The following is a 23810-nucleotide window of genomic DNA, read 5'->3' as shown; positions in this document are numbered from 1 at the left end:
CATTGATATATTTCCCATTTGAGTCAGTCAGGATAAGAGCCTGTGTTTCTCTGGGATCCTCTGGAGCAGAGCTGTAGATCTGTGCTGGTGGATCAGTTGAGAAATGAAGCTCTTCCTGCACTGGTGATTCTTCAGGTTGGCTATTTTCAGTGAGCATCTCTGGATACATCAAGGGTTTAGCAGGATTTTCTTTGGGTGCTGAAACAGAGTTGAGCTGTTCTTTCAGATTATTGATGAGTTCATCTTTGGTGTGGAGTTCTGACTTCAAAGTCAAAGTGTTCCTTCTGCATTTCTGTCTTAACTGTAAGTATTCAATCTCTTGTCTTAAATTCATGATGTCATTTGTAAGCTGTTCCATGTTTTTTGTTGTCTTTCAGATGGGACAATATTAATTATTTTAGCTCCACTACCTCTGCCTCCATAATGGAAAAACTTTCTTTCATTCTCGACACTGAAAATGGAATTATAGTCGCTGCAGTCATCTTATTTTGGTCTACTTATAGGAGAGGCATTAATATTCAAGTCTTTGTTGCCACCTCGAATGGGATCTTCATCAGACAGTGTCAGTGTTTTTATTTGTTCAAAATGTTCTATGAAAACTTTGAGAGCAGTCTCTGATCCCTGGGCCATAATAGTGCCATTTTGATACAGGTTCAGAATTAAAATTCTTGCTTCATTTTTTCAGCATCTTCAAATACCAAGATCTGTCTGCCTTTACAGATGCCTCTTTTCGTGGTAAAGGTGAAGTGTCTGCAGAAGGCAGTGTGCCATAAAGGGCTGTTTTCAGTGTCTTGGGTGCAGTTCCGAGCAACATAGCAGTCATGACAGTGATGAGACATAGATGAGACATACCAATTTACAATAAATAGATTTACAAATCACAATTTACATATCTAATATACACATAATTACATACAACACAATATACAATATACAGTATACAATACACACAATATATAATATTGTACAGTATACAATACACCCAATATAGAATACACATACACACAATATAGAATACACATTATACAATAAAAATAGTATATATAAAATATACAGTAAGTTGTATTGTACTGTATTGACATTCAGGCTGTCGGTTGATAGTCAGCTGCCAGTGTGTTGTTAAGAGAGATATAATTATGACAGTCCAGTGTGAGATAATAAGATTAATAAAGTGCAGTGCTGATGTATATTTATAGTGAGAGATCAAGAGTTCAGAAGTCTGATTGCTTGGGGGAAGAAGCTGTTCTGAAGTCGGCTGGTGCGGGTGCTGATGCTGCGATACCGCCTGCCTGATGGTAGCAGTGAGAGCAGCCCATGGCTTGGGTGGCTGGAGTCTCTGATGATCCTCCGAGCTTTTTTCACACACCGCCTGGTATATATGTCCTGGAGGGAGGGAAGCTCACCTCCGATGATGTGTCTGGCAGTTCGCACCACCCTTTCTAGGGCTTTGCGGTTGTGGGCGGTGCTATTGCCGTTCCAGGCAGTGATGCAGCCAGTCAGGATGCTCTCTACAGTGCTGGTGTAGAACCGTGTGAGGATGTGGCAGTTCATTCCAAACCTCCTCAGCCGTCTCAGGAAGAAGAGGTGCTGATGAGCCTTCTTCACAATGGCCTCATTGTGGAGGGACCATGTGAGTTCCTCAGTGATGTGGACACCGAGGAACTTGAAGCTGCTGACTCTCTCCACCGGTGCTCCATTGATGGTGATGGGGCTGTGTTCTCTATCTTTTCTCCTGAAGTCCACCACAAGCTCCTTTGTCTTGCTGATGTTGAGGGAGAGGTTGTGCTCCTGACACCAGTGTGTCAGAGTGTGCACCTCCTCTCTGTAGGCCGTTTCATCATTGTCAGTGATCAGACCTACCACCGTCGTATCATTAGCAAACTTAATGATGGCACTGGAGCTATGTGTTGCCACACAGTCGTATGTACAGGGAATAAAGGAGTGGGCTGAAAACACAGCCCTGCGGGGCTCCAGTGTTGAGGGTCAGTGATGAGGAGATGTTGCTGCCCATTCTAACCACCTGACATCTGCTTGACAGGAAGTCCAGGATCCAGCTGCACAGCGAGCTGTTTAAGCCCAGAGCCCGGAGTTTCACATAAAGCTTGGAGGGCACTATGATGTTGAATGCTGAGCTGTAGTCTATAAACAGCATTCTCACATAAGTGTTCCTTTTTTCCAGGTGGGAGAGAGCAGTGTGTAGTGCAGATGCAGTGGCATCATCAGTGGAGCAGTTGTTGCGATAAGCAAACTGCAATGGGTCCAGTGATGGAGGCAGCACAGAGCAGATGTAATCTCTGATTTACGGATATTCACCCGTCGGAAGGATCAGGTTACATCCGCTACAGAGACAGAGAGTGAACTAACCTCTGTAGCTTCGGCTGTGAGAGCTCTCTCCACGAGGGCGGTGTTATTTCCCTCGAAATGAGCATAAAAAGTATTTAGCTCAATCGGCAGAGGCAGCGGTGTTCATGCCGAAGTTTTTATTTCCTTTAAAGTCCGTGATGATATTAATTCCCTGCCACATGCTTCTGGAGTTGGTGGTGTTAAACTGTCCTTCAATCTTGTCCCTGTACTGGCGTTTGGCTGCTCTGATAGTTTTGCGGAGGGCATAACTTGTTTTTTTTTTGCTCCTCCACATTCCCGGAATTAAAAGCGGAGTTCCGCGCATCAAGTGCAGCGTGAACATCGCTATTTATCCATGGCTTCTGGTTGGGGTAGATCCGTATTGTTTTGGTCGGAACAACATCCTCTATGCACTTTCTGATGAAACACGTTACGCTATCAGCATACACCTCGATGTTGTCATCAGAGGCGGACCAAAACATCTCCCAGTCCACGAGATCAAAACAGTCTTGTAGCGCAGAATATGATTGGTCCGACCAGCACTGGATCGTTCTGAGGGTGGGTGCTTCCTGTTTCAGTTTCTGCCTGTAAGCGGGCAGAAGCAGAATGGAAGAATGGTCTGATTTGCCAAATGGTGGGCGGGGGAGTGGTTTGTAGCCATCCCGGAAGGGAGAGTAGCAATGGTCCAAAACCCGGTTCCCTTCGTGTGTTGAAACTGATGTGTTGGTGGTATTTTGGTGCAATTGATTTAAAATTGGCTTTGTTAAAGTCCCCGGTCACAATGAATGCAGCCTCAGGGTGTGCGGTTTCCTGCTTGCTTATAATCCCATACAGTTCCTTGAGTGCCCGGTCTGTGTCGGCTTGTGGCGGGATGTACACAGCAGTGATAATGACCACTGTGAATTCCCTCAGTAGCCAGAATGGTCGACACAGAAGCATAAGAAATTCCAGATCAGGAGAGCAGAAAGACTTGATAGAATGTAAGTTCCTCTGATCACACCAGGATTTGTTGACCATAAAACATACACCACCACCTCTGCTTTTACCTGAGAGGTCTTTCGCTCTGTCCACTCGGTGCACGGAGAACCCCGCGGGTTCGATGGCTGAATCTGGAATCTCAGCAGACGTCCAAGTTTCCGTAAGGCAGATAATGCAGCAGTCCCTCATCTCTCGTTGGAAAGAGATCCGTGCTCTCAGCTCGCAGAACTTGTTGCCCAGAGACTGAACATTTGCCAGTAGAATACTGGGTAGCGGGGGTCGATTTGCACGACGTCTTACTCTGATGAGAACGCCGGCTGTTTCCCCTTTTCCTTCTGCGTTTCCACGGCTGGGCTGCCCAGACAAAGGGCTCCGCTGCCGTGTTTGTAAACAAATGCATCTGTTGTGAGCACTTGTGACATATAGAATCACTACATAATAAATTAATAAACCAGAAAAATGTCACAGAAGACAAAGATGCTTGGAAAAATGGCGCACCAGAAACAGCTAAAATTTCATCTAGTGTAAGTGTGCACGAAGACACTGAAGAAGATCCGTAAAGATCTCATACATGTATATGTAAGCTCTTTTTCAATTTTTCTCGATCGGACAGTTATGTCCTTTTAAAGCCATGTGTCACCAGAGTCATGAACAATTTAAACTCTTAATTTAGCGCAGCGGATGATTGACAGATAAGGAGTGGTGCTTTGCTGCATCCCGGACGGTGTTTACAACGTTTCAAATGCGTTTTTGACTACCTCCGAATGTGTTTTTTGCACCCCATTTACACCTATATATAGTGCTGATCACTTGTCATTGGATCATCCAAATCATATCCTAATACCAGCTGAAAATGGGGTCTAAATGGCCGCTGCCTACATTAGCGAATGCTACAGAACGACTTCCGGCGGAAGTTCATCCCACATTCGTTTCCCCAGTTAGACCCCCAGGAACAGGGTGGATACATTTTTTTTAATTTTTATATATATATATATATATATATATATATATATATATATATATATATATATATATATATATATATATATATTTTATGTCTACTTTATCAGACACACCATTTTGAAGCACTCTACTTATGGGCCCATGAGTTTAATTAGGTGTTTTAGAACGTTACAGCCCTTGCAGCTCGTTTGTGCTCCAGCTGATGGCAGTGAAAATAAATAGTGACACTGCAAACATACTTTGGAGAACGTGAAGAAAAACGCTTCTGTGACGTCAAATCCGATGACGCGTTAAGCCCCGCCCAGGCCCCTGTTTTTTTATGTCGGGCGGCCCCGCGTGTCTTTCTTTTCCACATCATGGCGGACCGGTTCAATAAGGTGCGTTTGTGTTGCAGAATTTCCACTCGAATAACTCCTTTTCCTTGGTATGGGTATGTTGGGTTGGAATTATATCGCGTTGGTAACTTTATCCGACTTTGTGTTTATAGTGTTTAGAGTACGTAATGAAAGATAAATGTAGTATTTTAAGAGAACGATGTGAGTCAGATCACGCATGTTGTCCTGCAGGAAGCCAGAGGCCCACTCATGTCCATTACACCCGTGTTTCCGTGAAAACTGACCTGAAACGGTGTATCGTAACTTTGTATGTTCAATTGTTTAAATCATCTTGGGATAATGTCCTGTGAGTTTGTGATTAAATTGTGGGTGGTGTCGTATAGCACTATTATAAGCGTTAAGGAGACTACATCATACGTAAAAAGTGCAGATGAATATCATCTTTGGATGATTGCGTGGCACATTGCAGGTGCTACATGTGAATCTTTAGCAGTAAACCACACTAAAATCCACAAATGTGCAATAAGTGTACTGACGGTGTCGTAGTTTACTAACCAAAACATGATGAACGTCAGATGTGCTTTTTGTTGTTGATGAGCTCGCATCCACAGTTTAGTATTCGAGTCTCACGACTATGAGAATACTTTACGTGCACTACCATCTGAGACAAAAGCTGCATTCTGACAGAAGCTGAAGATGTGCAAGTCTACTCCACACTAATCAAATAACACTTCTGATCTCTCCAAAGGTTCTGATCATTGATGGCAGAGGCCATCTGCTCGGTCGCCTTGCCGCTATTGTGGCCAAGCAAGTCCTGCTCGGTAAGTTTATACTTTTGTTTTTGTGTTAAGAGAGAAATCTGGTAATTATTGATCTTCAGAACGTCAGTGATATGCCTTTACATACATTTTGAGTTTAAACTGACTAAATTTTTTTTCATGGTGTTGACTTTACAGGTCACAAAGTTGTGGTAGTGAGGTGTGAGGGCATCAACATATCTGGAAACTTCTATCGCAACAAATGTAAGTTTGTTTTACATGTTTAAGTTGGGATGCACCGATGTGATAATTTGACAGATACCAATTTAACTAACTATTGACTGATTTTAAACTATTGACTGATATTTTGCCACTTACCCTATTTCTTTTCATCACATTACTGTTTTGCACAGATTTGTAAAAATAATTGACAATCGGTACAAGAGCTTTTTATTCTAAATTAAGTTCCATTGAACATTGATGGATCTGTTGAATACATGACCAGCCCAAAATGTAAAGAGCCACAATGAAAGAGAAGATGAAAAAGAAAAAATCTTAGAAATAATATCAAAACATGTGAAAATATTTTGTACATTTAAAACTTTTTTGCACTTCTATTTTTGCAGTGCAAACACATTTTTCATGTTTGTAGTATGTAAAAGAGCAGCAGAAATTTATATTATGCATATGTTGGGCAATTCCATGGAAAAATAAAGTAACCAGAGGAACAAAACGGCCTTTTAAGTGCTATTGTGGTGCAATGGATAGTGCCGTACCACTAGAGGGCTCTGCTGACTGAATTGCTGTATGCAGTCTATTTTTAAGCTTTCAAGACTTAATCGTGCAAGACCATATTGCGTTTTTTTTTTTTTTTCATTTTTTGCCTCATGTATAGGTAATTGCTGCTTTTACAACAGTCACGTCTGTATCGCCTATTTTTCCTCAATGTGAGAGATTATTAAACATTACATGTTATTAGGAGTGCCAACCCTTCTACATTTTGTGGATATCAGTATTTCTGGATTGTGTGCTTGAATTCAGAGTTTTTCAAAGTGTATTGATTATACATAAACCATTTTTTTTTTATATTGTCATTTTGATGCTTAAAATTGATTTGCCAAATGGTTTTAATTTGGTAAATAATTTGCAGTTAAATATCGTTGGCAGATACATCGTTGCATCCCAGTGCACTATGTTGGATTTGAGATTCAATATGAAAGTTGAAGTTTGGTTTCTTGTACTTGTGCAGTGAAGTACTTGGCTTTCCTTCGTAAAAGAATGAACACCAACCCTTCCCGTGGACCATATCACTTCAGAGCCCCCAGTCGCATTTTCTGGAGGACAGTAAGAGGTGATTTAGCCATTTATATGACCATCATACATTGCAATGCCTATGTTTTCAAACAATGATGAACACTTTATCCCGAATCTGAACCCTGTTTGATGATACCAATCTACGGATCTGACTGCTGAGTTTGAACGTCACTGTGAAGTCCGCTGTTATCGGTTACATTCCGTCATGGAAGGATAGATCATTGATTATGGTCTCGCTCTTGAACAGGTATGCTTCCACACAAGACCAAGAGGGGTCAGGCTGCTCTGGAGAGGCTGAAGGTGTTTGATGGCATCCCCCCTCCTTATGACAAGGTAGAGGATTCTCAAGCTTTCTTTGATTTAGCAGATGAGTGCTGTTAATGATTCTATGTCTATTTACTTACATTGTTTGAATGTGAATTGAGAACACACATTATCTGAGACCTCTTTGATCTGGAGTTAAAACTGGCAATGGTTTTGCATGGTTTCTTACCACTTACTCCGTTCCACAGAGGAAGCGCATGGTTGTGCCAGCTGCTCTCAAGATTGTGCGTCTGAAGCCCACACGCAAGGTGAGGGGCTCTTGGAAATAACGCTTGTACAGTTAACACCCCTGTATGGCTTGATGACCTTAAACAACTCGGTGTTTAATACCTATATTAGGATTTATATAAAATATTTGCTTTTTGTCAGTGATGTTTTTTCACAGCAAGTATGAGTTTAACGACCATGAATCCACTTTCATGCACTACCAGTTGAGACAAAAAGCAGCAGCAGCAGCTATTAACAAATTACTTCGCCGGTCTATAAAATTCAGTACAATGAAAGCGAAACGGGGCATGGCTCTCCATGTTACCATATTCTTTGAGACTTTGCTGCTGTATTCTACTCCATTGTAACCTTTTATACTGACATTCTTGCCCTGTAGTTTGCCCTACTTGGCCGTTTGGCCCACGAGGTTGGCTGGAAGTACCAGGCCATCACCAGCACCCTGGAAGAAAAGAGGAAAGAAAAAGCCAAGATGCGCTATCAAAAGAAGAAAGTTCAAATCAAGCTGACCAAACAGGCAGAAAAGAATGTAGAGAGCAAGATTGCAAAATATACTGAGGTTCTTAAACAGTATGGTGTCCTTGTTTGAGCTTATCTTGCAGCCATTTAAATAAATGTTTATAAAATCTATTGTCTTGACTCTGGTTTGTCTTTTATACAACGTTGACTGTCTTTAAATGCATTTTTAAAATGGCTTAAATTAGCATATAGGCATCTGATAGGTTAAACAGTAACCTAATTGAATGCAATCTCCACTCAAGGATAAATTATATTTTCAAAGCTTGTTTAATTTTACTGTAAAAATGTGCTTTAAGTATTGCTAAGGGGTTTCTCATGGAGGTCTACAATGAAATGGCTCATTGGGGGATGAGGCTCAATTTACTAGAATAAAATGTATCTGAAGAAGTAGATGGTTTATGGTATTTTTATATAGTTAGTATTGAATACTTTGTCAAAGTATTTTGCCGTTTACTTTTAGCAAAAATCCATCACCCCATTTGCACTCTGTTATTGAGAACAATGGAAAGACATGCTGTGTAATGGGTTGTATTCAAATATTGTTGACATTCTGACTTCAGTTCTGTTCAGTTTTTACCCATAAAAGCTTAGGGTAAACATTTGATATTTATAATCATCAAGGAGAACTTAACTACTGTTCTGTATTTAATTATCGCATTTTATTTAAGCAAGGGTTGTAGCAGCAGTAAAGAACACCACTGATAATGTTTTTTAAAAGATGTGTTCTAAGATGGTTTAATAGCGTCACAAAACACGGATCTGATTTAAGTCAATAAAACCTCATGAGCAATAAACAATGTAACACCAATGAGGTATTTAAATGAACCATGTGATAAGATTAGTTAAAATGTTAATAACTTTTTCAACATGGTGGGAAATCGCTGCACATTTGAGCAGCCTCTCTTTTTCCTCTAAACTTTGACCTTGCAAAACATTAACATCAATGACAGGAAATCAAGGGACAAACATAATTTTTAAAGTATTAATTACTTGTGTAGTTTTGCTTTTTTACACGTTTTAAATCTTGCACTAAATAATGCTTGACCAGAGAAAACAAAATGAGTAAAAAATAAAAATAACTAAATGTTATAGAAGTTGTGTACCAGGTTAAGCGGACAAATTAAAATATATTTTCTAAATGTGTAAATTATATATATATATATATATAAGCAAACACCATTTTATTTAAAGGAATATTACGGATTCAGCATTTGTGGCATAATGCTGATTACCACAAAATATATTTTCGACTCGTCCCTCCTTAAAACAAAAAATGAGGTTACAGTGAGGCACTTTCAATGGAAGTGAATGGGGCCAATTTTTGGAGGATTTAAAGGCAGAAATGTGAAGCTTATAATTTTTTTAAAAAAGCACTTGCATTATTTCTTCTGTTAAAACTTGTGTATTATTTGAGCTGTAAAGTCATTTAAGTAGTTTTTACGGTTGTTGGCTTTACAGCTTTATGTCATCATGGCAACGAAGTTGTAAAATTGGCTATAACTTTACACAGAAAAGGTTAGTAAACGATTTTATCACACTAAAATCATGTTAACACATATTTTTAGAATTTACCAATTGGCCCCATTCATTTCCACTGTAAGTGCCTCAAAGTGGAAAACGAGGGAGGAGTAGAAATTAATTTTTGTGGTAATCAACACGCCACAAATGCTTTCGATTGAGCGTAACTTGGATTGAACCCGGAATATTCCTTTAATTAAAGGTTATGTTATAGAATGATGCCTTTTAAATGGGGTTTCTTGACCATTTTTAATAACTAAAAAGTCAAGGGACGTACATATTTTTCCCCATATTTTGATAATGACCCTAATATAACAAACAAAGCTGTGATTATTTTAAAAATAAAAATGAAAATAGCTTACCAAAAAAAATAATAATAATTTTATATATATATATATATATTATTATTTATTTATTTAAAAAAAATTTTTTTTTTTTGGTAGGCTATATTCATTTTTATATTTAAACCTTACTAGTGTTTAGATCGTTTCACAGTAGGGGCTTTTATTTTGACACTTGGACGCTGCTTCGGGGATACACGTGACAGCGACTTTCAGTTACAATATTTTAACATGGCTTTTCTCACAGAGGAGCAGTTCGGTGCTTTGCAACTGCTGTTAAAGGTAGGTCATTTATTATCAGTTACTCCTTAATATGCATTGCGTCCATGTTCGATGACTTGCATTTTGCCACTATTCACTATTCTTTCAGGCTCAATCTAAAGATGCAGTGCGGCAGATCTGCACAGAGAGCTTCCCTGCCGGAGCGTTAAAGTCTCAGTCTCTACTGGAAAACACCGCAAAAGCACTCTCCGTGTCCAGGGATGAAGCGATTCAGGCGAGTCTTAATGATTTAATGTTCACTAAAAAGCATAGAAAATCACGCGAGTACTATCGCTGTGAATATGTCCTTTATTCATCCACAGGTGCTGACAGCTTTTCACACTCTGTCGCATCACGTCGTGTACCAGAATTTATCCTCTCCAGAACAGATCCTGTCTGTCTTTCCAGAATCATTCCACTCAAATTTGAAAAATCTGATCACCAAAATTCTCTTGGAGAACAGGTGGCTTACATCCCTCTGTCATATCAACATATGTTCTGTTTGTTGTTGCAGTCAGTGTGAAACTTGTTTTTGTTTATATTTACAGTGTCTCGTGGAGAAATGAAGCTTTGTCCAGTCAAAGTGAGTGTAATTTAAGCAATACAGTTTTCATACAGTACACGTTGGTCTATACTTGTGAGCAAAGTTATGATTATGGTTATGCATGTCTCAGTTTCACTGCCAAAGCTGGTGGATATGGAATGGCGTGTGGACATGAAGACGTCCTCGGACTCTTTGAGTCGTATGGCAGTGCCAACATGTCTGCTGCAAATGAAGGTAAAATGTAGTACCCTCAGTGCTGTAATGTATATTTAGGCCCATCACATATGATTCTCTACTCACATTATGAAGTCCAAAAATGGTAACCTTAAAGAAATACATATACAAGCACAATATGTATAGTATAGTAAAATATAGAGTCCTTCAGTCTTAATCTGGTTAGATTTGACAGTCTTCTCTCTCAGAGCCCGTCAAAGTGGTATTAAGATTTAAAGGGATCATGACATGCCTTTTTTATTATTTTAGTATGTTCCTTATGGTTCACTTATAATATCAGTGATGTTTTTGGCACATAAACCATTCATATATTTATAAAACATGATCATTTTCCACCCTCATTCTGACCTTCTGTCAGAATCGCTTGGTTTTGGTGCTGCTTCTCCTTTAAGACATGAACAGCCTAAACGCCCACTGTTATGATTGGCTCTCTGCACTTGACTGACCTGCTCTCTACTTGCCATCTCACTGCTCACCGGATACAAAAGTGATAACGTAAAGTAGGCGTTGATGTTTTGTTGTGGAGGCGATCAGATGCAAATGTCTACCACAGTGTGAAATAACAATGTGGAGGAAGTAAAGAACGGGTCATTTTGGCAGCTTGTTTTCAACAAATGCTATTTTTGCAGTAAGGAAGTTTTGAGATCTGAAACTTACAATATGTTTTTATAGTACAATGACCTCTTATATGTCAAAAAGTCAAGAAGAATAAGATTGCTCATGTCATGACGCCTTTAAGAAGTTGGATTAAAAACTCATAATTGCTCATGTAAAAATTGTCCGTCCAGGTTACCCATTAATTGTAGTGATAGAGTAGAAAGACATGAACTATCTCTCACCATGTGTTTGCTGTAGCTCCAGGACTCTCCGTGCATTAACGGCAGTCCAAGTGAGTCCAGAGTTACAGTGGAGCTGAGCAGAGAGACATTGGACACCATGATAGATGGCTTGGGTCGCATCAGGGATCAGCTGACTGCAGTGGCAAGGAAGTAGAGAATGGGAGACCTCACCATCACACCTGTCTATTCATGCACATTCAAACAAAGAAGCAATGGACACTGGAAGAATGTCCACAATGTAAAGGAAGAAAGGACATTACAAATTTGTAAACTAGGTTGCTGGATTCAGTTTGTAAAACAGAGTTTTCTCATGTTTTGATGTGTGGTATGTTTCATGTACAGAAAGTTTATGTAAAAGTTGTCCTTTACTATCTCATGATTGTGACTTTTTTGTCAGACTCATTAATATGACTCGTAAATCGTGAGATACAAAGTCATAATTATGAGATGGTATCTCATAATTGCGAATTAAGTAAAAATTATGAGATTACAATTTTTAAATATGAAATAAAGTCAATTATTCGATTATCTTATAATTATGACTTTCTCATCATTTTGACTGTTATAATTATGATTTAGTATCTTATGATTTAATCTCATAATTAATTTACTATCTCAATTTTGACCATCTCATAATTTTTTTCTTTTTGTTTTATAAGACTATCATTAATATGACTTTGTTTGAATCTAATATTTATGACTTCGTTTCGCATAATTATGACCCTTTATCTCAAAATTATGAATATGAATCTAATAATTATAAATTTCTATCTCATAAATATGGTTTAGGATATCATAATTATGATTGACCAAATCATGTTTATTTTTTACTCAATGTGTCAGAAATGGGCTTCCATAATTAGGGGTATGGAAATTGGATTAGATTTTTTTTTTTTTTAAAGCAGAAAACACACACTTGTCACATCATGCACTGTTAGTTTATGTGTAAAAGGATATTGGGGGGAAGATTAAATACTGACTGATACATGTGTTAAATGAGTTGCTCTCTTAAAAACTTATTTCCGGCGTTATGTTTTCATTTTACACATTGCCATGAGAGGCGCTGTACAGCTTTAAAACCGCCCTGACAGCCACATTTTTTTCAAGATAAAAGTCTTATCCGTAGTGTTTATAAATAAAAAATGTCGAAACTCTTATTCCTGTATTGTTTATAAAATCATGAGTGGGAAGAATTATTTAACATGAATGTTGACTCTTTAAGCGTCATATCTATATTTAGAAAGTACGTTTGTAGGAAGAGGTTTAATTTGAAGAAGGATGAAACCGGAAGTGGAATAAAATATTGATTGTACTTGCATGTTGCTTGTATTTTTAATAATAAAGTACACGTGTTGCGGTGGTGATGAGACGTTTCTACTGCACAGCAGGCGCAGGGATGGAGGAGCTGCTGGCCGAGGAGGTCCAACGCAAACTCTGCGCTATTGAAGTGAGCATATAAATGGGGTTATTCATAACATAAATATGTGGAAGTACATACAATGAATACAAATCATTCTAATCCAAAACAAGAGCTCTAGATAGATTGACCGTAAAGCTTTTCTGCATATCACGGTGCATTAGTTGATTATGAAATATCTGCTATGATCAACATTCCCATTATGATGAAAAGTGTTTTGAATGTGTTATTGTCACTACCCCATCATGTGCTGTTTGTCAGGTGGAGCAGATTCCAGGCAGAGTGTTTTTCTGCAGTAATGCTGATCTACACACTGTGACACAGCTCAAATCTGGAGAAAGGCTCTTCCTCCTCCTGCACAGAACTGAACCCATTTCCCTTCCAAACAACCCAGGTGTGTGTTGAAGTGACACTGCAGTGCAACTTCCTTTTGGTTGAGCAGGGATTACATCATAATGAGGATTTTTTTCTGCCACATGCAACCTTTCATTAAAGGGATAGTTCACCCAAATATTTTCTAATCATTTGCTCAGACTCATGCCATCCCAGATGTGTATGATGTACTTTCTTCTGCAGAGCACTGAAGAATATTTCAGCTCTGTGGGTCCTTACAATGCAAGTAAATGGTGACCAGACATTTGAAGCTCCAAAAATCACATAAGGGCCACATAAAAGTAATCCATATGACTCCAGTGGTTAAATACATATCTTCAGGATATGATAGGTGTGGGTGAGAAACAGATCAATATAATATATCAATGTATAAAGTACTTTTGTACTATACACTGTCACATTCTTTCACATTTTGACAGTGAAAGTGGAGATTTATGGTAAAAAAAGAACTATGCATTTTATAATATGTACTATTGTTTTTCCTATGCACCTGCTGATAATTTATCAAGTGTGCTGTGTTTTTTTTTTTTTAATTTTTTTATATAATATGTACTATAAAATGGCAACCCATTTTTTTTCTGAGCTTCTCTTCTGTTTTTATTGTAGTAGCAAAGGCAGCTGGTGTTATACAGCAAAGCATTGTGGGAGATCCAGACATTTGGAGGCAAACCTTCTTAACCTGGAGAGCATTACAGACAGAGCTTCAGTACAACCAGCAGCGTGGACAGAAGAGAAAGAGAAAGGAAGATGGGGAGGAGAGTTTAGACACTCTTTCTTCCAGTAGACACTTAGACGGACACAATGAAATGGGAAAGGAGTTAGATCAGCACCCAAAATCCTTTAGAGTGAGCTGCCGGTGTAGTGGAGTGATTGCTCGCTCTTATACCACTCAGGTATGTGTGTGCTGTGCTTTTTAATATACAGTACTTTTCAAAATGCCATGGCGTGTTTTAAAGTTTTGTATGTATGGGTGTTTCTTCAACTTTGGACACTTTTATGACCTAGGGGTATGACCTTTTTATTATATGAAGGTCACATTAAAACTGTCTTGGAAACTTTTTACCATGATTTATTTTTGCTGCTTTTCAAATCCTTTATGTATAGGTTTTACCCTTGTTTCAGACCTAATCTTTTCATCTTAAACTTGGAAAATCCATGAGAAAATATGAATTATTACATGGTAAACTATGCTCTGAACAAAGAGTAAAATAACCAAACTATTTCAATATTTATTGTGTAAATATGATTTGTATACATTTTTGGAAAAATTATAAATGTCCCAAAGTTGTGGCGTCATTTCCAACACAATTAACAAATCGGCCCCTAATAAAAAAGTTTGTATACTTGTTTACCAAAGACACAACAGTGTCTCCTACCAAGAGTGAGAGTGTGAAAAGCGTGTTTCAAGAGACTGTATTTTCAAAAAGTTCAGGGCCAAAAGCACCCATATTTGAAGAAACACCCAAACATTATGTGGATAAAAAAATGTGTACTGTGTTCTGTAAACATAGATATGCATTTATAAACCTTGTGCCAATGGTTCTGTGTCTGTGCTTAGATACTGAGTCGTATGATTGGGATGGCCATCAAAGAACAGCTTGGGTGGAAGGTAGACCTGAGAGATCCCATTCTTGAGGTATACAAACATACACACTCTGACAGGTACATAAAAAGACAGGTGCATAACTTAAACGAAGACCCATAGTTATGCATACGTTTATGCATAATCATGCATGCAAACACGTACTAGATATGCACAAGCATGCATAACAAATGCACAACAGTTATAAATGTTATTTTTGGGTTGTCTCTTTGTGGAACTAGGTAAATGTGTATTTAAGTGATGACCATTGTGTTGTAGGCATCCCTCTCTTGAAGTAAGTATCTTTACCTTGTAATTGAACCACAATTTATGTTTGAAAGTCTGTCAGTTTGGGTCTAATGCTGTGTGTGTGTGTGTGTGTGTGTGTGTGTGTATTTCTCAGACATCCTCTGGCCAGCCGTTGTTATATGAAACACAACGGGTTGCGTTCTACAATAGCCTGGGCCATGACCTCTATTTGCCCTAAACAGGTGAGGTCTAGAATTACCTTCAAACAGGCAAATGCACGCATATATGTTGGAATCAATCATTAAATCAGTACCATTACAACACAATCTAGAGTTTCTTGGAGTGAGGGGTGAGAACATTCTTGGTCTCAGATTGTCTTTGGAAGTAAAAAACACAGAGATTGAATGGGTAGTTGACATGACATGTCAAGCTGTGTCAATGATGTCCTGCAGTGTAGCATGCCATGCTCCCTCTTAAAGTATTTTAATGGTAATATGTGTACTTTTAATGCAACTATTGTCACCAAATGGAATTGCAAAATTATTAGGTGTGTTCGACTTGAACTGCATCTTGACAAACCAGTAGGCGAGATTTGCCTGTTGCATTTGGGGGAGGAGTTGAAAAGAGAGCCGTCAAGCCGGACACTTTGCACTTCCCATTGTGTTCTGAACCTCCATCAGACATGGAAGATCGCCCGATGTTTGCTTTCTTTATTGCAGACGAAGTCGAATTCAGTCGAATTATTTATTTGAAAAGGTTATGTGCTGCTAATACAGTGCCTGCTGTGTGTACAAGAAGTCCAATAAAAGCTTATAATATTTTAATACCAATAAAGGTGTCAGTATTTCTATTCATTTTGAATAAACATGATTTTATTATGATATACATAATACAACGTTATATGAATGTTGTATTTATATCACACTTTTTCAGACACACTAGCTAATGGTGGTGAGGAGAAAGTAGAGTTATAGAGCCAATTGACATGTGGGGATTATTAGGAGGCCATGATAGAGAAGGGCCAATTTGTCCAGGACACCAGGGTTACACCCTTACTCTTTTACAAGAAGTGCTCTGGGATCTTTAATAACGACAGAGATTCAGGACCTCAGTTTAACTTCTCATTCATCTCTCAGCCTTTTTGCAGTATAGTGTCCCCTTCACTATACTGGGGCATTAGGACCCACACAGACTGCAGGGTGAGCACCCCCTGCTGGCCTCCCTAACACCTCTTCCAGCAGCAACCATAGTTTTCCCCAGGAGGTCTCCCATCCAGGTACTGGCCAAGCTACAACCCTGCTTAGCTTCAGTGGGCAACCAGTCTCGAGCTACAGGGTGATATGGCTGCTGGTATATATGAACATGATGTACTGTAATAAGAACACAGATTTTGATAGTTTAGTGGAACAGAAAGTGACAGAATAAACACCTTGGTAAGAGCATACTACTATGCTACTCTTACTATTTCTGCCATAGATTGATATCTACTAGGAGTAGTTTGTGCAGTATGGAATTGCAAACTCAGCCCATGAAACACATCAGAGAGATCTGACAAATTGCGAATAAGCTGTCGTCATCAGAGCTTGTGCAGCCACTCAGTAGAAAACTGCGCCTGCTGAGCTCTCGAATCACTCTCACAGTACTTTGATGTCATATGTAACGGTTATGTGGCAGTGACGCCATCTCAAGTCAGACAAAATTTCTAACCGACAAACACTGCTTCAAGTCCAGTGCTGATCGGTCTGCAGAGGGCTGCATGAAATGGAACACAGCTAATGACTGTTTTCAAACAGATTTTCTGAAAGCTACCCCTTTGTTCGCACAAACTGGCAGTCCCGCTCTAAACTCACGGCAATGGTTGAGATAATGCATGCTCAAACAAACAGAGCAATGTTTTGATAGCGCCACAGTGTTAACACTTTTCTGGGAAAGCAACCTATGAATGGCTTAAGAGAAGGTATTTTAAGATATTTTATGTGTAATATTTTTGTATAATACAAGTTTGTTTTAATACATAGAATATTTGAAGTTTTAAAGATTAATTTGTCATTCTACTGAACTATTTAAGTGAACTGCAAAAGACCAAAAACTACCCAAATATACTTTTTAGATCAGACAAGCAAAACAACAGCCTTTTGTTTCTCATAATTTTTGTGATCTCTCTCTCTCCAGCTAAATGATTGTGTGATTTTAGACCCAATGTGTGGAGTTGGTGCTGTGTTGCTGGAAGCAGCCCAAGAGTATTCTGTATGTTCTCAACACACACACACACACACACACACACACACACACACACAAAAACAAACAGATCTAAAGGCCATGTGTAGTTTTTACAGTAGCACGTCACACACTTCTCTGAAATCATACACATCTCACTGTTAACATTGTGCGTGTGTTTGTGTGTGTGTGTGTGTGTGTGCAGAATGCTATATTTTTAGGCATGGATACAGACATGTCTCAGTTACAGAAGGCAGCAGATAACATAAAAGCAGCTGGAATGGAAGGAAGATTGCAGCTACTTCAGTCTTCTGTCATGGGTTTGACAAACTCTTTCATTATCACTATCTACTAGACTGCATACTTTCATAGGATATTAAGTAAATGAAGTGTGCCATGTCTGCCTTATTAATACATATTTGTTCTTTTCCTCAGAGATCCCTTTAGCAGATGGAGTGGTTGATGCTGTGCTGTGTGATGTTCCATTTGGCAGGAAGTTCAGTTGCAGCATTGACATGCCAAGGGCCCTGCCACACTTACTGAGAGAGATGGAGAGGTAGGGAGTGTGTGTTATGGTTTTTAAAGACATAGGTTCTTCTGTGCAGAAGTGCATTGAAATTATGGATGTTGTATAGTGAATGTGTTTTTCTTCTTGCAGGGTACTTCGTGTTGGTGGTCATCTAGTTCTGTTACTGAGTTTACAGCTTTCAGCTCAACTCAAGAAGATAATTTGCACACATGAACACAACCCAAGCACACATAACCAGCATACAAACTCCTCAGACATACACAGTGGTAACACAGACCCCTCAAACACACACAATGAATGCAAAGACACACCAAAAACCATAACATTTCACAAATCATGCTCTGAAACTTCAAATACACCAATATTAATCAGCTCATTACAAGCACAGAGGTCACACAAGGTTAGTCTGGGGAACACAGACGCATTTATACAAGTATACACCAAAATACAATCAGAAAAACAAACTCAGACACACTGAAACACAAACTCACCCTGACAATCAGACAACAAATGACCAAAATTCTAATAAAGTGTTTTATAGAGATCTTTATAAAGTATTGTTCTTTTTTCCCCCCATTAATATTACATTTCAGTTGTAAGTAACACTATATTCACAAATTAAGAGTCTATGGGAAAAGGGGAGACTGACCTTACTAAAATTTTACCAAATTAATAAAATGTTTAAGTGCCATAAAGTGAAACATGCAAATGGTACTGCATGGTACTTTCAAAAGGATACAATGGTATAACATGGTACTTTTTCATACTTAAAAAAAAAAAAAAATAGTTTTGGGTTAGTTGGCAGTGTTAAAAGACAAGTTTCAACAAAGGACAAAAGTGTTTAATTATTTTAAATCAAACTATATCGGTAAAGTTTGTGAAGACAGACAGACAGATAGTGAGAGAGAAAGAGTGGTGTCAAATAGATTTAAGGAATTTTGGAAGAACCCTAAACCAAGTTTGTAAAATAACAATATGAGATATATATATATATATATATATAGCTCTGGAAAAAATTAAAAGACCACTCTTTTTCTTACATCAGCATCTCAAAATGTATGGCAGCCATTCTATTCCAGTGTCTGTTAAATTCCAACACAAGCGCGCCTCATTCTACTTTATGAGGTACTGATTATGTGATCACCTGAACCAAATCTTATTTAACGAGGACAAGTATAAAAACCACTGCTGTAGTCAACACTATCCTTTTGTAATAGGACCAACTGGATGGCAAAAACAGTGCTAGTAGTACCTCACAAGTAATTGGAATAAAAAAAATAACTATTGACCATGCCAAAAGAGTTGAAAAGAAAAGTTTTTAGTGAGGAAAAGAAGAGTTCATTTCTGGCTTTACTGGCAGAGGGATACAGTGAGCGTCAGGTTGCTTCCATCCTTAAAATGTCAAAGACAGCGGTTTATAAGAACAAGGTCAAGCAGCAGACATTGGGGACAACAAAGCTACAGACTGGCAGAGGGTGAAAACGACTTTCCACTAACCGGGATGACCGCCAACTCATCGAATGTCGCTCATAGGATGACATCAAGTGACCTACAAAAAGAATGGCAAACGACAGCTGGGGTGAAGTGCTTAGTGAGGACGGTTCGAAACAGACTCCTAGTGGCAGGGTTGAAGTCGTGCAAAGCTAGAAAAAAGCCCTTCATCAATGAGAAGCAAAAAAGAGCCAGGCTGAGGTTTGCAAAAGACCATAAGGATTGGACCGTAGAGGACTGGAGTAAGGTAATTTTCTTTGAGTCCAGTTTTCAGCTTTGCTGTGCTGGTCATCTAATGGTTAGACTGAGACCTGGAGAGGCCTTCAAGCCCCAATGTCACACACACTGTGAAATTTGGTGGAGGATTGGTGATGATCTGGGGGTGCTTTAGCATGGCTGGAATCGGGCAGATTAGTTTTTGTAAAGGACGCATGAATCAAGCCACGTACAAGGTTATCCTGGAAGAAAACATGCTTCCTTCTCTGACAATGCTCCCCAACTCTGAGGATTGGAACAATGCTCCTTGCCACACCGCCAGGTCAATCAAGGTGTGGATGGAGGACCACCGGATCAAGACCCTGTCATGGCCAGCCCAATCTCCAGACCTGAACCCCATTGAAAACCTTTGGAATGTGATCAAGAGGAAGATGGATGTCACAAGCCATCAAACAAAACTGAGCTGCTTGAATTTTTGTGCCAAGAGTGGCATAAAGTCACCCAACAGCAATGTGAAAAACCGGTAGAGAGCATGACAAGACGTATGAAAGCTGTGATTAAAAATCAGGGTTATTCCACCAAATATTGATTCCTGAACTCTTCCCAAGTTAAAACGAGTATTGTGTTATTTAAAAATGAATATGCCCTTGTTTTCTTTGCATTATTCGAGGACTGAAAACACTACATCTTTGTTATTTTGACCAGTTGTCATTTTCTAACAATAAATGCTCTAAATGACAATATTTTTAATAAATGTTGTCAGTACTTTTTAGAATAAAACAAAAAGTTTCATTTTACTCACACATACCTGTAAATCCAGAGAAACCGATAATTTTGCAGTGGTCTCTTATTTCCAGAGCGCTCTCTCTCTCTGTGTGTGTGTGTGTGAGATAAACATAATTAACATTATTAATAGGCGTTAGCAACGCGTTGCGTTTGGGCTTTTACATTGGCCAGTCGGTCATCTTTGGAACGCTCTCGGGCAGGCTGGGCAGCTATTTTCTTTGTAAACAAGCGACATAAAAGTACAGCTACTATATACTTGAATGGGGAACGACAGAAATTATCAAAAAGGTTGGTCAAGAAGCAGACCTATAAATTGCAGTGTATAGTTGGTTCGGTTTAAATATTGTTTATTTGTTTTTGCTTTTCTAAAAAATCCTGATTATTTTAGTTTTCTACTGCATCCAGAGCAGCGCGGCAAAAATATGCCCGGCGCAGAAACTATCCGCGCTCTCACAGCGGCGTCGAAACGGAAACGCGCTGTTCACGCCCCGCTCACGGTGTATATGAAACCGGCGTTAGATTATTAATAGATGTTAAGGCCATTTCATTATATTTATGTCTATTGTATGATTACGACCGTATGTGTAACATGTCAGTGTGTGCGTGTGTATATATACGTAGAGGTAAATGTTAAGATTATTTACATGTTTGTGACAACACCCACTTATTACCCAAACGTTCATCCTGTGCCACCCAACCACGCTCTTCAACACCTTGCTTTTCTAGCTCAGTGCATTGTTTTAATGTTCACATCGCGCATGCGCACAGGAGGCCATGTTGTTGTAGTTCGGTGGGACTGGATAGTCATATCCCTCCGTACTGAATGTCTCTGCAATCATCGCCCCCCTCCCGTTTCTGACATCGGGACCTCATAAATAAAGCGGAGGGAGCAAACGTTAAATCTCAAGATGAATTTAAGTCTGGATCTGTCTCGGAGAAACCCACAGGAGGACTTTGAGTTGATCCAGCGGATCGGGAGCGGAACCTATGGGGATGTGTACAAGGTAGAGATCCACAGCAACAACACACTGGCTGTGTCTCACAACCTAGTGAGCTGCTTAAGTACGTAGACTGCATGTTTGGGCATTATAGGCTCGTAGCGAACCCTCGGAATGCGCATATAATGCCCAAAAATGCTGCCTGCAAGCAGCTCACAAGGTTGTGAGACAGCCAGTGAAATCACCAATGTAACCAGTGTTTGCAGAAGACAGCAGATGTGTGTTTAGACTGGACCTGTATATGTTTGTCTCTGTGTTTGTAGTGACATGTTGTAATTTGCTGAAAGCCTCTAGAGACATTTATTTCTATAGTAAACATGGCCTTGCAGCTATAGAAAGCCAGTGCAGGGCTGTCAAACCTCAAGCTCTTTACTTTGCACTGTGTCTCCTTTATGCTGCTGTGAAATGTATGTGTAGTAAATTAAGAGCGAATGGGTCATTCTCATGAAACCTCTCAAGAAAATGTCCTGGTCCTGAAAAATAAGAAATTATACTCTCCCTGGCCAAAAATAAATAAGTCACTGTTTGGATTTAAATAAGCTGATACTTATAAGCCTATGATTGGATCATTATTGCAGTGATTAATATGTTTCAACTGGCAACAGTTCTTTTAACCCTAACTGATGCAGTGTGTAGCTTCTCATTTCTTAAACAACCATGTCGGAAGACGTATCCCGTGGTCGTGGAAAAGATGTTACCGTGTTTCAGAAGGGGCAAATTATTGGCCTGCATCAAGCAAAGAAAACAACTAAGGAGATTTCTGAAATCACTGGAATTGTGTTAAGAACTGTCCAATGCATTATTAAAACCTGGAAGAATAGTGGTGAACCGTAAGCTTCGAGGAAGAAATGTGGTTGGAAATAATTTTTGAATGATAGTGATTGGCGATCACTAAAACGCTTGAAGTCACATCGTAAAAAATCAATAGTAGAACTCACAACAATGTTTAATAGTGAAAGAGCATTTATACATTCACAATGCAACAAGAATTTACAGGATTGGGACTAAACAGCTGTGTGGCCAAAAAAAAGGCACTTGTTAGTGAGGCTAATCAGTAAAAACAAATTCAATTTGCTAGGTAGCATAAAGATTGGACCGTGGAGCAATGGAAAAAGGTAATGTGGTCTGATGAGTCCAGATTTACCCTATCCCAAAGCGATGGGTGTGTCAGGGTAAGAAGGGAAGCACATGAAGCGATGCACCCATCATGCATAGTGCCCACTGTACAAGCCTCTGGAGTCAGTGTTATGATCTGGAGTTGCTTCAATTGGTCAGGTCTAGGCTCAGCAACATTATGCAGCAATAAAATGAAGTCAGCTGACTACCTGAATGTACTGAATGACCAGGTTATCCCATCAATGGAGTTTTTCTTCCCTGACGACACGGGCATATTCCAGGACAACAATGCCAAGATTCATCGGGCTCAAATTGTGAAAGAGTGGTTCAGGGAGCATGAGGAATTATCTTCACACATGAATTGGCCGCCACAGAGTCCTGATCTTAACCCCATTGAAAGTCTTTGGGCTGTGCTGGAGAAGACTTTACGGAGTAGTTTGACTCTCCCGTCATCAGTACAAGATCTCGGCCAAAAATTAATGCAGCTATGGAAGGAAATAAATGTTGTGACGTTGCATTCATTGAAACAATGCCACGACGAATGTGCGGGGGGCGGGGGGGTTGTGCATGCAGTGTAATTTGCATACAGAAAATGAAGCTTAGTTTTAGGGGCATTAAGATTTTTTACATTGTGACATTATTTTCATGACAGGTATGCATAGTTTACCTGCAATTCTCATCACCGCAACACACAAAAAAAGGTCATTATGATATTCTCATTACCACAAGGGCAACACTAAAAAGGGTGGTCATTATAATATTCTAATTTCTGCTATTCTCATTACCGCAACGAAACAAAACATGGTCATTATATTCTCATTACTGCAATTCCCATTGCTGCAATACTAAAAATGTGGTCATTATAATATTATCATTTTTTTTTCTCCCCAATTTGGAATGCCCAATTCACAATGTGCTCTATGTCCTCATAGTGGCGTAGTGACTCACCTCAATCCGGGTGGCAGAGGACGATTCTCAGTTGCCTTCGCGTCTGAGACTGTCAATCTGCGCATCTTATCACGTGGCTTGTTGAGCGCGTTACCGTGGAGATATAGTGCGTATGGAGACTTCACACTATTCTCCGCAGCATCCACACACAACTCACCACGTGCCCCACCGAGAGCGAGAACCACATTATAGCGACCACAAGGAGGTTACCCCATGTGACTACCCTCCCTAGCAATCGGGCCAATTTGGTTGCTTAGGAGACCTGGCTGGAGTCACTCAGCACGCCCTGGATTCGAACTCATGACTCCAGGGGTGGTAGTCAGTGTCTTGCTGAGCTACCCAGGCCCCAATATTATAATTTCTGATATTCCC

General features: G+C 39.3%; 4 protein-coding genes and 3 non-coding genes across 10 annotated transcripts in view; all 7 read left to right on the top strand.

The window, feature by feature from the left end:
* The first annotated feature begins 4572 nt into the window (after nt 1–4572).
* rpl13a (ribosomal protein L13a) lies at nt 4573–7870 on the top strand. The gene is made up of 7 exons (XM_051723143.1): nt 4573–4661; nt 5368–5440; nt 5576–5641; nt 6627–6728; nt 6939–7024; nt 7204–7263; nt 7620–7870. Exons 1-7 carry the CDS (start codon nt 4641–4643, stop codon nt 7827–7829), a joined length of 618 nt encoding a protein of 205 aa, XP_051579103.1. The 5' UTR covers nt 4573–4640; the 3' UTR covers nt 7830–7870.
* LOC127455632 (small nucleolar RNA Z195/SNORD33/SNORD32 family) lies at nt 5203–5290 on the top strand. Its single transcript, XR_007899708.1, has one exon. It is a non-coding gene; the product is annotated as a small nucleolar RNA Z195/SNORD33/SNORD32 family (small nucleolar RNA).
* LOC127455636 (small nucleolar RNA SNORD50) lies at nt 6779–6853 on the top strand. The gene has a single exon (XR_007899712.1). It is a non-coding gene; the product is annotated as a small nucleolar RNA SNORD50 (small nucleolar RNA).
* Nucleotides 7377–7456, top strand: LOC127455633 (small nucleolar RNA Z195/SNORD33/SNORD32 family). Its single transcript, XR_007899709.1, has one exon. It is a non-coding gene; the product is annotated as a small nucleolar RNA Z195/SNORD33/SNORD32 family (small nucleolar RNA).
* Nucleotides 7871–9801: 1931 nt separating the features above from the next.
* commd9 (COMM domain containing 9) lies at nt 9802–12651 on the top strand. The gene is made up of 6 exons (XM_051722743.1): nt 9802–9900; nt 9989–10114; nt 10203–10342; nt 10428–10462; nt 10554–10657; nt 11513–12651. The coding sequence occupies exons 1-6, from the start codon at nt 9850–9852 to the stop codon at nt 11648–11650; spliced, it is 594 nt and encodes a 197-aa protein (XP_051578703.1). The 5' UTR covers nt 9802–9849; the 3' UTR covers nt 11651–12651.
* Nucleotides 12652–12797: 146 nt separating this feature from the next.
* On the top strand, nt 12798–18423 carry thumpd2 (THUMP domain containing 2). 2 transcript variants are annotated; one of them, XM_051722741.1, is made up of 10 exons: nt 12798–12943; nt 13175–13307; nt 13916–14199; nt 14865–14942; nt 15131–15183; nt 15292–15379; nt 17310–17384; nt 17560–17674; nt 17790–17910; nt 18013–18423. In XM_051722741.1, exons 1-10 carry the CDS (start codon nt 12860–12862, stop codon nt 18359–18361), a joined length of 1380 nt encoding a protein of 459 aa, XP_051578701.1. In that variant the 5' UTR covers nt 12798–12859; the 3' UTR covers nt 18362–18423. The 2 variants fall into 2 exon arrangements, with proteins under 2 accessions (XP_051578701.1, XP_051578700.1); XM_051722740.1 differs by having other exon boundaries at nt 13913–14199.
* Nucleotides 18424–21157: 2734 nt separating this feature from the next.
* Nucleotides 21158–23810, top strand: part of map4k3b (mitogen-activated protein kinase kinase kinase kinase 3b) — a 36843-nt gene continuing 34190 nt past the window's right edge. For all 3 annotated transcript variants that reach the window (XM_051722736.1, XM_051722737.1, XM_051722735.1), the window contains exon 1: nt 21158–21380. In XM_051722736.1, the coding sequence (XP_051578696.1) occupies nt 21285–21380 (96 nt within the window). In that variant the 5' untranslated portion in view covers nt 21158–21284. The remainder of the gene's footprint in view (nt 21381–23810) is intronic.

This window comes from Myxocyprinus asiaticus, chromosome 17, assembly GCF_019703515.2.
Source record: "Myxocyprinus asiaticus isolate MX2 ecotype Aquarium Trade chromosome 17, UBuf_Myxa_2, whole genome shotgun sequence".
Classification (NCBI taxonomy): Eukaryota; Metazoa; Chordata; class Actinopteri; order Cypriniformes; family Catostomidae; genus Myxocyprinus; species Myxocyprinus asiaticus.
The sequence above is the reverse complement of the archived record's forward strand: the minus strand, read 5'-3'. Positions and strand labels throughout refer to the sequence as shown.

Excerpts from the sequence above, each read along its gene's own strand:
- rpl13a (XM_051723143.1), top strand. The coding sequence starts at position 4,641 with ATGGCGGACCGGTTCAATAAG. Across the intron at positions 5,642-6,626 it reads AAACTTCTATCGCAACAAAT|TGAAGTACTTGGCTTTCCTT; the intron begins GTAAGTTTGTTT and ends GTACTTGTGCAG. Across the intron at positions 6,729-6,938 it reads TTTCTGGAGGACAGTAAGAG|GTATGCTTCCACACAAGACC; the intron begins GTGATTTAGCCA and ends GCTCTTGAACAG.
- commd9 (XM_051722743.1), top strand. The coding sequence starts at position 9,850 with ATGGCTTTTCTCACAGAGGAGCAGTTCGGTGCTTTGCAACTGCTGTTA. Across the intron at positions 9,901-9,988 it reads CTTTGCAACTGCTGTTAAAG|GCTCAATCTAAAGATGCAGT; the intron begins GTAGGTCATTTA and ends CTATTCTTTCAG. Across the intron at positions 10,115-10,202 it reads CCAGGGATGAAGCGATTCAG|GTGCTGACAGCTTTTCACAC; the intron begins GCGAGTCTTAAT and ends ATTCATCCACAG.
- thumpd2 (XM_051722740.1), top strand. The coding sequence starts at position 12,860 with ATGAGACGTTTCTACTGCACAGCAGGCGCAGGGATGGAGGAGCTGCTG. Across the intron at positions 12,944-13,174 it reads GCAAACTCTGCGCTATTGAA|GTGGAGCAGATTCCAGGCAG; the intron begins GTGAGCATATAA and ends GCTGTTTGTCAG. Across the intron at positions 15,184-15,291 it reads GTAGGCATCCCTCTCTTGAA|ACATCCTCTGGCCAGCCGTT; the intron begins GTAAGTATCTTT and ends TGTATTTCTCAG.